The sequence below is a fragment of the Athene noctua genome, chromosome 5 (genome assembly GCF_965140245.1).
Source record: "Athene noctua chromosome 5, bAthNoc1.hap1.1, whole genome shotgun sequence".
NCBI classification, from domain to species: Eukaryota; Metazoa; Chordata; class Aves; order Strigiformes; family Strigidae; genus Athene; species Athene noctua.
Genome location: NC_134041.1, coordinates 19,295,513 through 19,312,640, shown reverse-complemented (window position 1 = coordinate 19,312,640; position 17,128 = coordinate 19,295,513). Strand labels below are relative to the sequence as shown.

Genomic DNA, 17,128 nt, shown 5'->3' with positions numbered 1-17,128 from the left:
AAGAGGTTCGTTACTTCAACTCTGACTATTGCCACAGAATTAGTTCAAGTTCAAAAAAGGGAGTAAAAGTAGTATTTGAATGGAGAGGCCTACAGAAGGGAGCATTACAGTAGTCATTGCCTAATAGTAACCAGACTTTTAGGGGACAGCCCGAAAACACTGGGCAGGAGTTGTTTTCATTACTGTCAATGCACAAGGGAAAGCCCAATCTGATATTTGAATCTCAGATTTAATTATTTAATTTTATAACTAAATCCATAGCCATTTACTAATAACTTATGAGTTTAACTTGTGCACACATAATATGGACAAGAAATAAAGGATAAGTCCTACAAATGTTTTGCTCTTAACTTGGATGAAAATTTTCCTGAAATTGCTACTGATGTTTATTTTTAAAAAGGGCAGTATTAGTTGTATTTACTTTAAAAAAGGGCAGTATCAGTTGACAAATCACTATAGTTAAGATATTATTTGCTAGAGACATGGGAACAACTTTTTACTTAAATCTTACTTCCAAAAGATGTATCAATAGTCCTTTATGAAATCAGCTAGTGCTGAACAGTTAGCAATTTCTAAATAGGATTAGTATGTTAAAAATAGTACTGTAATATGAGATGAATATCAGAATACTATTTATTAAACTGTGTTGTGAATTGACAATTTGAGAGCAGATGCTGTTATATAATTTGTTGTTCATGTTCACATCTTTGTTTTGCCTTTAATGTAACCGAACCTTTTTTTATGTGCACTACTTGTTTCTGTTCATTCATGCAGAACACTGTTACTGGTTGAGTGTTTAATTTTATCCAGTATACATGCATTTTGCTTGTAACACCGTATGTACCCCAAAGACTGCATTAGCTGCAATTCCATCAAAGGTTTCTGTGGACAATATGAATCAAGAGTGTAGTTTGAGTGGCTTATCATTGTCACTTAGCCTGGAGATGAAATGATATCCTAATTATTAATATGTGTAGTTTTGCTATAATATTGTATTTCTCAATTTTTACAGATTTTCATTTCTTCTTGTAATTTCTTTTCTCCAAGGTAATGCATAAGTCTAGGCAATCTAGTTGTATAGTAAACTCTAATCTTGTGTTCATGACTCAAAGCCATAGCGTGTAATTTGTAATCCACAATTTCTTGCTAGTTTTGCCTTAGTTATAGTTCTTTCAGCAAAATGAAGCTGATTTTTGTGGTTGTTCATTTCCATTTGAAAGAAATTTAAGAACGGTAAATAACTGAGATGTACTCCAGGTATTTCAGGGTTTTTTAGGCTTACATTTTTCTTGCTGTCTTGCCAGTTCTATTTGTTTCCAATGGAACCTGAATGTAAAGTGTGGTGAAGACATAACTACTGACTCATCAAACTCCATTACAAGCTTTTAGAAAACAAGACACTGAATCTTAACTAGAAGAAATTGCTTCTATTGACTGTTTTTTGCTTACCATCATCACTGGTTTCCTAAGTGCTGTTTTTTTTAATGCTGATATTATTCTTACTGATTATTTTCTTAAATATTCATGATCTTGGTGACATGTCTTTTCATATAACCCACAATGTTTTTGTGTGATTGGTATTTGATACTGAAGGTCATCATCAATCCTTGACAGATTAAGAAGGTATAGTCAATGTTCTGAAGTTTTTATATTGACTATAAAAAGAGTAATACGTTTTTAATCTGACTGAGAAGTCCTATCTCTAATGAAATAAGATATATGACTATTCTCACTGGGATAATTTGTTTGGACAGTTATGTTCGAATATGGGCTAGAGAAAAGTGTGATAGTAATAGCCAGAGCACCATATTTTTTTTAGAGATTCTCTGCAAGTAGCAACGGTCTATAGCCAGTGAAATAGCGGTACTGACATACACTAACATTAGATCCTGAAACTTATTTTGCAGTCACTGATAGGAAAAAGATTACAGTTTATATTGTAATGTGTTTTCAAAGTTGACATGTATGATATAAAATGAATTATTACCAATTTTGCCTATACATTGCCTGGAGTTCTGTTGTTTAACTGAGCTAGACTGTGACTTCTTGGGATGAGGCTTAGTATAATACTATATAGACTCCCGTACTGTTTAAATACACAAGTTGGGTTTTTTTGCTAACTGTATTGAAAGATGCTCAAATTTAACTTGTTGGAAACTGTCTTTCTTCAACGTAGTTTCCCCTCATATGTCCTTTTCCCTCTACCTCTGACTTTTTTCATGAACTGTTGTTGTGACTTTATTCTCTAGTAATTTATACAAACAATTCAGCAGTGTTTTACAGATTTAATAAGAATGCAGTGTCATTGAAAAAATTAAGCCATGTTAACGCAAGTTTCAGTGTTCTCCTGCTCCTTAAGAGATATAACTATATATTATCATATAGTTTGAAATTGAAAAGATTTTCATAAATTTGAAGCAGCAATAGGAAGCTCAATACCAAAGTAAGTGAAAATGAGACGATATAAAAAGCCAGTGTCTTTGACATTTGGTTTGTAAGGATTGTCAGTCATTCTGTTTCTTGTCCCTTGCTCTTCACATTCGAACTGCCGGAAGCATTTTTAGCTTAATCTAAGATTCATGCCAGATGCTTTCACACTGCACTGCAGTAAATGAAGGAAATTCCTGCTTCGTATTATTTAAGGGCATTTCACTTTGTGAGGAAAACAAGATTTTAACATTAAAGCAAATTGAAAGAAAAAAAGAAAAGCTGAAGCTTAAAGTAGAAACAGTGTTATGCTTGTCAAGCCAAAACCTTGCAATGTTACTGGCTTTTTATACTAACTCAGTGTACAAGAAACCATCCTGTTCTATGGCTACAATGTAAGGCATGTACTACAAGCATGAAGGGTCAGCCTGCAACAGTAACAGCAGACTTGTCACACCTTACAGTCCTTCTAAAAGTAGGTTCAGTATCTGTAACTTTATTAAATAGTGTTGCTGCCAACTTAGATTTGAGTTGAAATACAGATAATAGCAAGTAGGTTGAACTGAAAAGACAGTACTGCTGTGTAAATACCCGAAATAAAGCTGTTTACTATGTTACTGATAAAGCAACTTTGTACTCAAAACTGATGAAGAAAGTTTTGGTAATCTTTCAGGTAATGTCATGGAGCAATACAGACAAATGTTAAGTTTTTGTAGCACTAAATATTTTTAAAAGTTTCACCTTGCATCTCCTGAAATCTAGCAAGTTTGTTATTCCCGATTCCATTAGAAACTGATGTTTGATTTTATTTCTTTTTTTTCCTGTTGTTTCAAGTCATCTGAAATAATGATCTAGTTTTATTTCTGTCACTACATCTTGGCTAGGTAGGACTATTTCTACTTGAAGATGTATATGAAAAAAAGATGTATTTTAGATTTTCACCCCCTCAAATTGTTTTTTTCTTTGAAGAAAGAACTAGTACGTTATTTCTGGAGCTTGTAATATTTCTTTTTTAAAGGCTAGCTTAAAATATGTAAGCATAAGTTAAAATTTTTGTAGCAAGCTGCATTTCATATCACCTATACAGCAAGTGTTTTCTGTCACTGGTTTGTACTGTTAGGTTTTTATGTCTCTATGTTGAAGTTGTTTCTTGAAATGCAGCACTGATCTTTCCTATCAGTTTTGCTGAAGAACTTACAATGTAAGATTTGTGCCCCCACCTCAGTCTTGTCTTTCCTACCATACCAGCTTTTTTGGTAATTATTGAGAATGTGCTCAGTTTCAGAGATAAAGCATCAGTGCCGCCTAGAGCAACACTACTGACTCATCTTAGATACCAAAGTCAAACCAAGCCGGTCTGTCCTTTAGCTTTCAGTTAAATACATGCAATCCTGTGGACTTGTGGGTTTGGCTTCATTCAAGCAATTGTGCAGCAGAATTTAGCAATAATGGTTAACCTTTGGCTTACGCATGATGGATTCCTCTGAAATGGATTCCACTGATTACAAATGCTGTTAACTGGACCCTGTAGATGATGTACCTTCATAACAGGAGTCTTTTTTTAAAAACAAACAGCATGTTTTCCAGTAGCTACTATATATAAGTTTTGGCATGTTCAATTCAGTCTTAACCAAACTGACTAACAAAGGGTGGTTAAGTACTGTCCATTTGAAGCACACAGTAAATTGTTTCCAGTATTTCAGTTATTTTATAGTAATTACAGTCTTCAGACTTATACCAGTCTGCCATAAAATAGGTGTACCTGAGCCTAGTCTGTGTCTTCCACAGAATTACTTGCAGTCTAGCTGAAAGTTCTATCACTATTTTCTCTCTGTGGTCATACCAAACTGCTGACTATAATATTAATTGTTCTGTGCTCTGAAGTCTTGAGGACTTGCCTTATAAAACAGAAATAAAGAAATTTCCTTCTCTGTTGTCCAAACTCAAATTGTCTATCATTTACAGGCAAACTTACAGGTTAAATATACACCAGGAGTCTGACAGTAGGTTACGGCATTAGAATTTTATTCTAAAATGTCTTGAAAATCATTACTTTATACTATGATTATGATAGGTGAACTTATATATGGTTGAGAATATCTGTGCTCTTGTATTTTGGCTTCTTTAAATATTTCTTTAGACAAAGAGAATTATGAAATAAGTAAATCTTGTGTAGCTTTGCTGTTTGTTCACATATAAAGTCAAAAATTGAAGCATGAGCTGGGTGTTTTTTGTTTTGATGATACTTTTTCTTAATTTACAATATAATAATTCTGGAACATGAGACAGCTGGTTTCTGGACCTGGAAATTGGTAACAGCATGTTTTCAAAAGTACACAGATTTTTTTAGATTATTATAGTTTAGAATTGATATTAGATGATTACACAATTCTGTGGGTTAAAATTAAATTTGTGTTCTTTAGAAATATGCCTTATCAGTAGGTGTGATATTTCACACAGCAGTGTGAAATTTTTTTCTTTACTTACATGATCCTGGGTAAAATCAGTGCACAGTCTTTAATCAACTGAAACGAATATAATTTGTTAGCTTCAATCTATTATTTCTTTCAGAGTAAAGAAGAAGTGATGGCAGTACGGCTCCGTGAGGCAGACCGCATTGCAGCTGTGGCTGAACTCCAACAGCATATTGCTGAATTAGAAATCCAGGTAACAAGCGATAGCATTAAATGTGGTAGCTTGATAGGGATTACTTTTAGTAATTTGTGGATTTTTTTCTTCCTCCACTTTGCTTATTAACCTGCTGTGAATACAAGGCACTGCTTTGCAAAGTGGGATAATGCTGTGTTACTGAATGGGCCTCCTTTATAAGCAAAGGCCTTAAATCTGTCTTATAGGCATACTTGTACGCTGTTAAGAATTGCTTCTATACAAGCACCATGCTATAGGCAACACTCTTTTAAACTCTGATTCCTGTGTTTGTTCTTTGTCTTGTAATTGGCAATTTTTACCAATTAATAGATTGAAAACATCCTCTGTCAAAAAAAAAATGCACACATTTTAATTTCAGCAACCATTCTTTTCTGTGCTTACTCTTCTGCTATGACTAGTATTGGAAGATTTGTTGTAAAACTCTTTATTTCCTTTAAGTAAATCTTGAAATAGGGAATGTTATTTACTGCTACCTTGTCACTGCAGGATCTGAAGATGCAACTTGCTGCTCCTTTGAGAGAACCAGAAATGACTGTGCTTTATATTTTCTTGGCTTTGAGAAATCATGATGTCTTATTGTAGTCTGTCCTTCCTATACTCATACTGTTGTCTGGTCTGAATTCTGCAGTTCCTACTTAAAAAGATTTTCTTGGTTATTATGCCTAAGTTACAAGCTAGTTACTCTCTAGTTTACTTTTATTTTAAAGACCAATATTGCTAGTGTCTGTCTTCCCTCTGAAATCCTTCCTTCAAGGTGATGATTTTACTGTATTGTGTCAAAGCCTTCTTTTCCCTATGAGTTGTCAACCACTTGCATCTTTTTAATCTCTTCATATATGGAACGTATAAATAAATCTAATGGAGCTTGCATAAAGAATTCTCGTTTTGAATATTCTTTCTCTAGAGCAGCAGGCACTAAATTTATTGAAAGATAAAGCAATCATTTCTTTTAGTCACATAATGCTTAGATAATGCTCTGATCAGTACATTAGAATTTCTTAGATAAGTACAGTAAGCATTGCATGTGAATCATTTATCATCTAGTAAGATAACAAGAGTAGCTGAGTTTAGGTCAATCTTATATGTTAGCATTTTACTAAAAAAGTTTAAAGGTTACTTCAAACAATGTGATTTTGTAGGTGAGGAGCCAGTACTCATTTTGCATTATTTTTTCTTACAGCAGACTTTAAATGCCATCCTGCTTCCATTGTTTGACTGACATGGGTCTCCCAAAAAGTACTCTAGTCCTGATTTTATAAAATGAAGAAAAGGTGAATCCCATAATGATCAGTTGTTTTTTTCTGATAGCTGTCACCCCATTAGAATTGTGTCCATTTTTTAATACAGTAAATACATCTGACTTGAGTTTTCTGTTGACTGATCAAATCATCAGTGTTCAATCATTTTATGGCTTTCTTCTATTCCCTTTCCATGTTTCTGCTTAAGCTTTGGGTGCCAGAAGATGCTTGTAGATTTTTATAATATCTTGTCATGAGACAGGTAAAGAAGTGCAGAAATGTAATCTACTTCATGACTCTGGCTAATACATCCAGAGATTACACTGTCCCTGTTTTGTCATGATATGGCGCTGTCTCATGTTCAGTTGTTTATCCGCATCATCTCTCCTTTATTTTCACAATTACTACTGTGGATGATGCAATCTTTAGTTATGTTTTTCCGGTTTTTTATCATATTCTATCTAGCCTTGTTTTTTGTTGCCTACTGAAGTGTATTTCAAGTTCCAGTCTTTTTGGTGTTCTTAGATAATCACCTGTTAATTACTTGTTGATCTCTCTTAGTAAGATCCTTGATTTTCTGCACAAATAAGAATGCTGTGCTTTCTTTGTGTACATGGAGTATGAAGTCATTCTGTGGTTGTGGTTCACGTTTCTAATTTAATGAGTTTGTCCTCTTAAGCTTTTGGTGTAATATTGATCTCAAACTTATACTAGCTTGAATACAACTTCTTCAGTTGTGAAATACAGGTTTTGAGCATTAACTGTATAAGGACATTTAAAACAAAAGTCATTTAGTAGAAATAAGCTCCTCTAATGTCAATTTACTTATTTTTGACACTCTGGATGTGACTCAGTGCTTTTGTTGGGCTGTGACAGATTTTTTTTCTGTAAGATTCTGTAAGCAAATATATTTTTTTGACCAGTGTGTTTTGCCAGCAAATATGAAACTTATGATCAAAACTTCCTTTTTGGGTACTCATGCTCAAAGGCCTCTGAAACACCTGCACCAAAAAAAAAGTAATACTGGAGTTGGAAAGCCTTAACTCCCAAAGTTTGTAAGCTATAAAACATGCAACGGATAATAGAGTTTAAACAAAAGCTGCTTTTTAAGGAAACTGAAAACCTAGATAACTTCATCAGTGGAGAAAGAGCTGACTCCCATTCTTGCAGAGGGCCTTTTAATCTGAATGTGCTTTAATGACTTGAAATGCAATACTTAACACTATAAATACATTTAGTCAGTCTAGGAGTGTAGGTGTCAGTCTCAAAGTAATTGTGCTTTTAACATGGAGTGTCACAAATAGGTCTGCTTGTCATATTGTTTCAAAGCTGATAAAGATGAAGGGAGGAAGTTAACTTACCACATAACCTTCCTTTTTTTTGAGGGGGATGGTGCTTTTCTAAGAAGCTCTAGGGATTCAGTGCCAGGTCCACATGGTCCATAGCAATGCTTAGCCTAAATTGTACCGTTTTCTTTTAAATGTTCATGTAGGTGTAGGTGCAAGACACTGGTGTTAAATTTGTAACGCAGAGTATCACTACTCCCACATAAGAACTGATCTGACGTTACACACACAAATGCTAGATTTAAATCACAGTTTCTGGGTCACTCTTAGTTTTGGTTAGTAATAATGACAGAGAGGGAGGAGGAGAACTCTCATTTAATAGTAGATGTAATTCTGCAGCAAGATGTCAGTTTATTATGATGTTAGGAAGTTATTTTTTATATATTCTGAATGTTATCTTACCTTGGTCGGGCATTCACAATTCCTGATGCTAAGCTTTTAAACTTTTGTGTAAGTGTATTGAAGTGCAAGGAATAGTTCACAATGTGATGGATATTCTTAAACGAAAGAAATGTATCAGTCATTCCTTAGCTAAATAACAAAATTGAAGTGTAACTGAAGTTTAACTTATGCTGCATATACCTAAGCCCCAGAAGTGACAAAAACGCTGAAGTTATGTGTAAACAAAGGTTTTGTCAGCCTTTGTTTTCTCCTCTGTTCTCTCCTTATTTTTCTCTCACTTGCCAGTTCAGCTTATAAAACCCCTGGGAAGCAAACATGACTTCGAAGTATGTGGCAGGCTTCTGGGCCTTGAGCAGGACATTTGAGCAAATTATTAACAAATGAAGGATGGATTTTTTGATGTCTGGGCTGCTATTTTTTGTACCTCCACACTGGGGAGGAGCTGTTCTCTTTAATATGATATGTTCTGCTTTGTCACAAAGGTTAGAGGTTCACATCCTATAACTAAATTACTTGTTTTGGCCAAGCTACATGCACTCTCTGATCCATTCTGTCCCATCCTTTTGTAAGACATAGAGAGCCAGGGCTAAGGAATGGATATTGTCTTCCTCTATGTCTATAGTCAATCAACAAAACCTCAGGTTTGTTTCCTAGGGAATTAACCTTTCCTGTTTTCTACTGAGCTGGTCTGATAGCTTCAAACTGCAACAAGCAAATGCTTTTAATTTCTTAGTATCAGCCTCTAAAACCCTGTTGCTTTTAGCTTCTGTGTGCTTTCCTAAAGCTGCCAAGAAAAGTCTACCAAGCTTTGCTACACTTCTGGCCTAAGAACAAGCATTCCTTCTGTTCACATACAAGCAGTCCTGTTGGTCCCTTGCTGCTGCTTTTTTTGGGTTTTTTTCCCTGCAGTAGTTGAAGGAAGGACAGATGAAGTGAGAGAAAAAGAGGCTTTAGAAAAATACAGGCAAGGTTAAATCAGTTACAAGCTAGAGTCAATCAGCTGGATAGGGTAAGGAACACTAGGCCAGTGAAAGTGTAGGCAGACTGAGCTTTGCAGCTTAATCTGTCTCCATCTATTTCTATTCAGGCTGGTGACTTGTAGCATCGTCTTAAAATTATCCATGGCTGGTTTGTGTTGGGGAGGTACAGAGCACACTCATAATATAGAAAACTGGTTTTAGGTCTGAGTAATCTTAAAGCAAAAATGATCTATAAGAATTTATTCTTCTCTTTGTTAGGTTGATCTGGACAGGGAGTAACATCACTTCCTCCTGCTGTATTTCCTGGCAGATTCAGAGAATTTACCCTATCTCTAACCATGTCAAAGCTGCTTTGAGAACAACTGTAAAGGAAATCCATGATTGTGCTAGTTCTCTCCCCCACAGTTTAAACTTTTAGCACTACTTCCTTAGAATGAAGCCTTTCTATGACCTCTGTTTAATAACTTTTCCAAGTACTGACTGTTGAGTAAAGAAATTGTTTCCATCTTTTCAAATTACAGGAAACTTTTTTTACTCTTATCAATAGTGGTGATGTTAGTGATGTGTTTTTTGAAAGTCTAGAATGAGTCACTGTAAAGTCACTGAAAGGACACTAGTTACCACATTTACCCTTCTGAATAAACTTAATTTACATTTTTAACGCAGTGTCTTTTGCCACAAAGTAAGATTTGAAGAGCCTCCCCTGAAAAGAGACTGAGGCAGATTGTTGCCAAGTAAATATTTCTAAGTCAGAAAAGATCAAACTGAAGGTGTTAAGTAAATGTCCTACCCTCTAGATGTTTTTAGTAAAGATGATACCCTGTTTTCTGAGGAAGAGCAACTGTCTGGTGTGCCCGGATTTTGGCTGCCTATACAACACATTGGTTTTGGTTTTCTGTGTTTTGAAGTTCACAGTTATTAAAGTGAAATCAACCATAGATGTTTTCTTATAACTTAAAATGGCTTATTTTCTTGTTGATGTGTATTTGTTTTTTCCTACTCTGATGTGATTATCAAGAATGTTTTAGAAAACTTAGTGCTTGTGCTCTCTTGGGATGAAACACCTGCAACTGAAATGGGATTACACTGATCTTCTGCATTTTATACTTAGCCTTGATCAGGCAGCAAAAGCAGGTTTAAGACTTCCTGTGTGTTCCAGGTGGTTTCCAGTGATTGATTGATTTATTTCTTATTTAAACTTTGTTTTATCATGACTACTATACTTGATTTTTGGGGAGTAGTATACAGTAATGGTTTCAGGTATGTAAGATCAACATTCTTAGAAGCAGCCTCTCTCTAATCACTTGTGTTGCTAGCTGTGCATCCGGGTCCTATGCTGATTGAGTTTGGAAGGTCTCCACATGCTCACTAGTTCTCAGTACGCATCAGGTATGTTCCTTGAAACTAGCTGCTACTTCTTTTGAAGGTACAGAAAAGCTGTTTTTCTCTTAGAAAGCCAGACAAAGGAGGATTTAAGTATGATACTACAACTGTGAATCTCAAGTGATATGTTTCAGTGGGCAGAATTTTTCCTCATTCTAAGATGCAGATTTTTGGGGAACAGATCTTTCTTCTCAGGAGTTCTCAGTGTAACTCTTGGTATGCACACAAGTACAGTTACTCTAGTACTTCAGAGCAGGATGAGAGGTGAGAGCTTCCAAAACTAAAGGGATGTGAGTTCTGTTTTAGCAGCTGATTTTTTTGATGTGTAGGCTTATTTCCTGCTTCACTGCCTGTGCTACTCCCTCTCTATACACAAACTCTTGAGGCAGGAGGTTGGATTGTGTCTTGTCTGCTTACGCTTAGAAGTCCCTTGTCCTTGAGCAGAGGTGAAACCTGGCCACTAGGGCGTTTGCTTCCCTGATACAGGGTTTTTTTAACCCTGTTGGTTAGTGTTGGTGGAGCTTGTCTGTTGGGAAAGACAGACGAGGGAAGTTATTAGTCTTCAAAAGCAGTGAAATTGAGATGATGGGTCTTTAATTACAATGTAATACCATCTGCCATTACTTTTCTAAAACCCCCTCAGGAAGGAGAGGTAGGCACTGCAGTGGTGCCAATATGCAGAAGCAGTACCCCTTGGGAAATGGATGTAGAGATTCGTTCACATTTGACTGCTGGGGGTTTTTTTAAAACAAAATTCCTAGATTCCAGAACTGGCTAGCTTTCATTATTTTGCTATTCTGATAATACTCACACTTTGCTTATTGATATGTTATCTGGCTTTTTCACTGTGTAGCTTTAAACTTAAAATGCCTATTATTTGCCTAGAGACCAGCTATTCTTTGTGTTGTGACCTCCCCAGAATACCATAGATTTTCTGTAATAGTGCTCCCCCTCAAAAAAACCCAAGCCAACAACCCACATCCTATGTGTATAATCTTAGATTTAAAAAAAAAACACATGAAGAGAGAGGTTGCTTGTGCTATTTCCTTTTAAAAGGTATAATGTTCATACCTTCAATACTGTACCTTAAATTGTAAGTGAAGTCTTAACATTCACTTTTGAATCAGTACAGTTGATCTGAGTGTTTTCTTCAGAAGTACAGAACTACTCAAGCACAGTAGTACAAAACTATTCAAGCAGAGTATAAAACCAATGCAGAGTGAAATGCCAGGTTCCTCCTGAAGTAAATGCTACCAATAACAAGCATTCAATTAAATTAACTCAAGCAACATGAAAGCAGTTTATTTTTTCTAGTGTCAGTGGGGCTGTCTAGTAACTTATGGTGTGGCCTCACCTTGAATACTGTGTGCAGTCCAGGCCCCACAATTTAAGAAGGATGTGAAGGTCTTTGTTGCCCTCCTCTGAATGCATTCAAAGCTGGTGAAAGGGCTGGAAGGAATGTCCTATGAGGAGTGTATAAGGACTCTGGGCTTGTCTAGTTTGGAGAAAAGGAGTCTGAGGGGTGACCTCATTGTTCTCTACATCTTCCTGAGAAGGGGAAGAGGAGATCAGCAGGTGCTGATCTCTTCTCCCTGGGATCCAGTGACAGGACACGTGGGAATGGTTCAAAGCTACACCAGGAGAGTTTTAGACTGGACATTAGGAAGCATCTCTTTACCAAGAGGGTAGTCAGTGCCTCAGGCCTGTCAGTGTTTAATACAGTTTGGCCCTTAATTATATGCTTTAACTTGGTCAGCCCTGAATTAGTCAGGCAGTTGGACTTAGATGAGCATTGTAGGTCCCTTCCAACTGAAATAGTCTATTCTCTTCTGAGGAGGCTGGACCGGTTTGCAGGCAGAGCATATGAAAACGTAACTTAATGGAAACAGAAACACTTAGATTTTAGGTACTTTTTCAAAATGGAAAGTTAAAGCCAAATTCAAAATGTAGAAGGGCCTTGAGCAGGGCAGTAAGCTTTTTTTCCTTGGTGGTTTTACAGAAGACAGGTTTTATGTCCTTTGCCCTTGAACACCCTTACCACTTAAGAGAGTTGATATTAATTTGGTTTAGCTGTGAAAGGCTTGCCAAATCAATCTATCCTACCAGCATGTGTTTTCCAGCACATCTGCATGACTTTGAAGCAAGAAGCTAGCAATAATAATATTAGGATTGACAAGAAAGAGGGGTATCAAGAATGTCCTGAATGTGGGCTCTGACCTCTCCAGCTGTTGGGATTGGACCATAGAGAGTGCAGACTTCTGTCCTTTTGGGCAAGTAGCCCTCTGTTCCCTAACTCAAGTTATCCTTTGATTTCAGTAGTTGAGCTTCCATCTGCCATATCTGGTTCTTCGACTGAGGTGGCTGAGGCCACACAAGACTTAATCCTTACAAAATGGGCTTTTTCCTACCTGAGCCTAGAAACCTTTTCAACATACACTGTTGGAGCCTTAGAGGGTTATGATACCTGAAAGCAAAATGAAGGATGGCAGCAGTAGAATAGGAAGGACGGAAAACATGAAGGATGGCAGCAGTAGAATAGGAAGGACGGAAAACATGCAGTCTCCTTAGAAGCAAATGAATGATAGAAGGCTCGTAGCTATTCCTGGAAGATTATTATCTTCGGTTGCCCTGCAGTACATCAACTAATGAAATGCAACAACCATATCCTGCAGATAGTGGGCTGAAGATGAAATCTGCAAGAATCCATCAGTGTTATTGTCTGAGGTTCTTACCTTTTGTTTCAGTTCCATTCAGTACCTGTTGTATCTTCACTTTTCAGTGTCTGTCCCACTTCCATGTCACTCACAACCTAGCTAATTAATTCCCTGTCCCTCTGTTTCTTGGCCAAGTTTAATTCAGATTCTGAACTAAGAACAAATGGTGACTCTGTTATAATCTCAGTTGCTTCATGATTAGATCAGTCTCAAGAGTTAGGAATTACATCTCTCTAATACGGTATTATATTTGAAACAGAAAAATCCAAGCTGAAGTTGCTCAAGGTTTCTTCTTCTTCACTAAGCTACTAAATGAAATATGAACATCATATCCTTCATGCAGTTTCCATGTGCTTGCTGTCTCTGGGGCCTTGACCAGTCACGGTGACATACAGCTGTACTTTGGCACAAACCAATAACTAAACGAATGCCATGATCAACTTAGCTTATTTTTTTTTAAAGAAGTAGAATATGTCTTTGCACGGAGATGAACAGCAGCTGTGATGAAGGCTCTGATACCTTGTCCTAAAATTTCTCTTATGTCATCCTTCCAATTTACCCACTGTAGACAGACTTTGTAGTTTACAGAACACAGGCTTATTTAGTTAGGTAGAGATATCTGATTTCTGTTGCAGCCAGTTAAAAGGATCATCTTCTGACCTTCAGTGTTTTGAATGTTGCAAGAGGAAGTTACAGCATGACTTTTCTTTGTAAAGTATGTTTATGTAGAAAATGACATTGCAGGGTTCCTTTTTTGTGCTAAATGCACTTTTGTGAATTGTCAGCTCTAAAAAATCTGTAGTTCTGAAAGGAAAACTGAAACTTACTTGCCCTTCATTAATAAGGGTCTTGCAAGCCAGGCTTACGCCTTACATTCAGCTCCAATTGACTGGAGCTAGAGTCAGTTCTTCCAAGACCAGATATGCATCTCGAATTATTCTGTGATATCTGCATTAACTTTGGAGTGTTACTTATGGAATAAAAAGTAACAATAAAACCACTTAAATATAACAAAGGGATATAACTCCCAATATGGTATACTTTATATGGTATACGCTACCAGCTTTCAGCTATTTGTACAATGCCAAACTTAAGCTAGTAAATGTTAAGGCTTCTGCTGTTAGCTTATACTGACTTAACTTGGGAATGCCTGTTGTGTGTTCTTGTGCACCCAGTGTGAATGTAAGCTCAGCTACTTACTATGCTTTCATTTTAAAAGGGCTCTGGCACCTATTTTCTATTTATGGTAAAACCTTGCTTTACTCTAGCTTTTTGATAGTATATGGTTATATAGAAATTTGGAGTCCACAGAACGAGAGGCTTAAATGGAAAAGTCAGGGTTTCAAACAAAGGGAAAGGTCTTCAACAAAACATTTCTCCCATATATGCCTGCTACCACAAGAGATCAGTCACTCTTGTTGTCTGGAATCTTAGTTCCTGAGAGCAATGAAGCTTTTTCTATATACAGATTTAGACAGCATTATTTTTAGTCTGCAGGTTATGTTGCTTCTGTTTTGGTTTCTCTGGTATCAACAGTTATCCTTGTAAAGAGAGATGATGGGTTTGTGTGTTGGTTTTTTTTTAAACACATTTAAGACAGGAACAATTAGTAATGTTGTTAATATTAATCCTTTGTGAATTTGAGACATAGGTTGCTTTAGAAACTAGGTCCAATATAGAATTGTGCATTAAAGGATCTTGTGTCTCCATGTTGCCAATTCTGTGAATCAATAGTGAATATAAATCAATTATTTTTTGAGTAATATTGTAATGCATACCTTGCTGCAAAAAAAACCCAAAGTCTGAAATTAAAGAAATTGCTTTGATATTGCCAGCACTGACAGAGCTCAAGGTTGTTCTCTTCATACAGCAAAAGGGTTTGGAAGGTGGTATACTGTCCCTACCCCTAATGTCCTGGTATGTGTTCTGTCCTGGTGTTGCTATTTTAGAGGGATGTTTTAAAAGAACCTCTCCATTAAAGCTTTTTGTCTTGTCTTTTGAGGAACAATTAACACCTTTCATTCTAAAAGGTATTTAAATTATGTTTACAAATTACTTTGAACTTGCCTGTTGCTGGAATGAACTGTTTGCTTTCTTCAAGTATGATTAAAACTTCAGCAAAATGAGCTACAGGTAGGCAAACCAGACATTCCCATTCTATTTGTATTTCTGTAATACATTGATTGTATGTGATTTACAGTCATGGTAAAGATTTATATAAAAACAAGGTGCTTCTGTCCTCTAAAGCTGATGGCTGCTTCAGATATTATTCATCTGGGGGAAAAAAACCTAACACTGCTCTTGACTTGGAGCAAACTGACGACATGGGCTGCTTTCTCCATCAAGGGTGGTTGTTTATCTCAGATCTGCTAAGTCTGGTTCAGTCATGTCAGGATTCCCTTTAGAGACAAGCTGAAAGTTAATATTGCAGACATTCAAGTGCAGATGATGGTTTCTTGAACATCCTGAAATTTAGAAGCTGCATTTGGTTGACAAATGAGGGAAATCTAATCTTCCTCTTCATCTCTGGCTTTTTTTACTTGCTGATTTTTCTCTCTACCTCTCACAGCATTGGTGCTAGGTGACATACCTCTCTTCACTTATGCTCTCTGGAACTCCTATATGATAAATACCACTATTTTATACATTGCAGCTTTTTTTTAGGGGAGAAAAAAGCTTGTTATATGTAGTGTTTCCCAGCGCATGTCCTACAATGCAAAGGAGGAACATGTTTTGTTTACTTAGAGACAAAGGGAAATTACTTGTTACTAAACGAAAATTTCACATTAGTGAAAATAATGTACACTAAGATATGTTCCATATATTGATAGTATTCTGTAGGGATGCTTTACTAAATTGCATATGCAACCTCATGTACATTGGATGTGAATTCCACCTGTGAAGCTCTAAGTCTTCATGCTCCTCCATAGAATCCTGTCTGTATTATGGGCAGCATTTAGAGGGTCAACTTGATCTGAGCTACTGACACCCCTAGATACCTGCTGTAACTTCAACCAGATGAAAAATTCTGGATGGTGTCTGTGAATAGCTTCTGTTCATGACAAAAAATATGCAGAGAGTTAAAATAACATTTTTAATGTAGTATTTTCGTGAATAATTTGAATAAGATTCTTTTTTTTAACCAAAACAGAAAGAAGAAGGAAAAATTCAAGGGCAGCTTAATAAGTCTGATTCTAACCAGTACATCAGAGAACTGAAAGATCAGATAGCTGAGCTGCATCATGAGGTAAGTGATAAAAATGTTACCGTCTCTGATCATTTGCACCTTTTGTCCTATCTTTCATTTGTAGCATGTTTTGATTATTTAATAGTTATTACAGCTTCAGTACCTGATTTTGCCAGTGTATGTTATTTTAAATGAATGCAATAAAGCTCTTATACATGAATCTTGCCCTTATCCTGGGAATCCTGGGATGTAAGAGAATAAAAAATTGCTTTGTTACGTGATTTGACATTAAATGAGATCAGTATTTATGTTTCATCTTGGCTTTTTCCTTAATTTAATGAGTTGATTGTATTTCACTGTGTTGCATTTACTGCATTTGGAGCTGTGTGCATGAAAATAAGCCCCTCTATGTCTTTATTTGCTACAACTTTTAAGGCTAATGTAGTTAGAAACTAAACTACATTAGTGCAAGTAGAAGAGTCCATGTGTAGATGTTGTGGGTTCTTGCTGTTGTGAGGATGAATTTTATGTGGTAGTATACACCACATTGCTTAAAAAGAAAAAGGATGCTTGCTTAATATCAGTTAACAGATTTTTAAGTTTTAAACTGCCAAAACCTTCAACCTATGAAATTTCTGTCTTCAAACTTCCTTGCTTTCATAGCTGTAGTAACTTTCTGTTAGTCAAAAAGATCAGAAGGTCCTGAAACTGAAGTGGCTTATGTAACTACTGTGCTCACTAGCTCATTTCACTTCATCCTGCACTGTGAAGAAATGTCTTT

The 17,128-nt window shown here is 36.2% G+C and overlaps 1 protein-coding gene across 9 annotated transcripts in view; it reads left to right on the top strand.

Annotated features, from left to right (window-relative positions):
* EVI5 (ecotropic viral integration site 5) overlaps positions 1-17,128 on the top strand; it is an 85,097-nt gene that overhangs the window by 45,544 nt on the left and 22,425 nt on the right. For all 9 annotated transcript variants that reach the window (XR_012633682.1, XM_074906567.1, XM_074906570.1 and 6 more), the window contains 2 exons: positions 4,999-5,094; positions 16,312-16,407. Coding sequence is in view for 8 of the 9 variants with exons in the window: in XM_074906567.1 (XP_074762668.1) it covers positions 4,999-5,094; positions 16,312-16,407 (192 nt within the window). In the remaining variant the exon portion in view is untranslated. The remainder of the gene's footprint in view (positions 1-4,998; positions 5,095-16,311; positions 16,408-17,128) is intronic.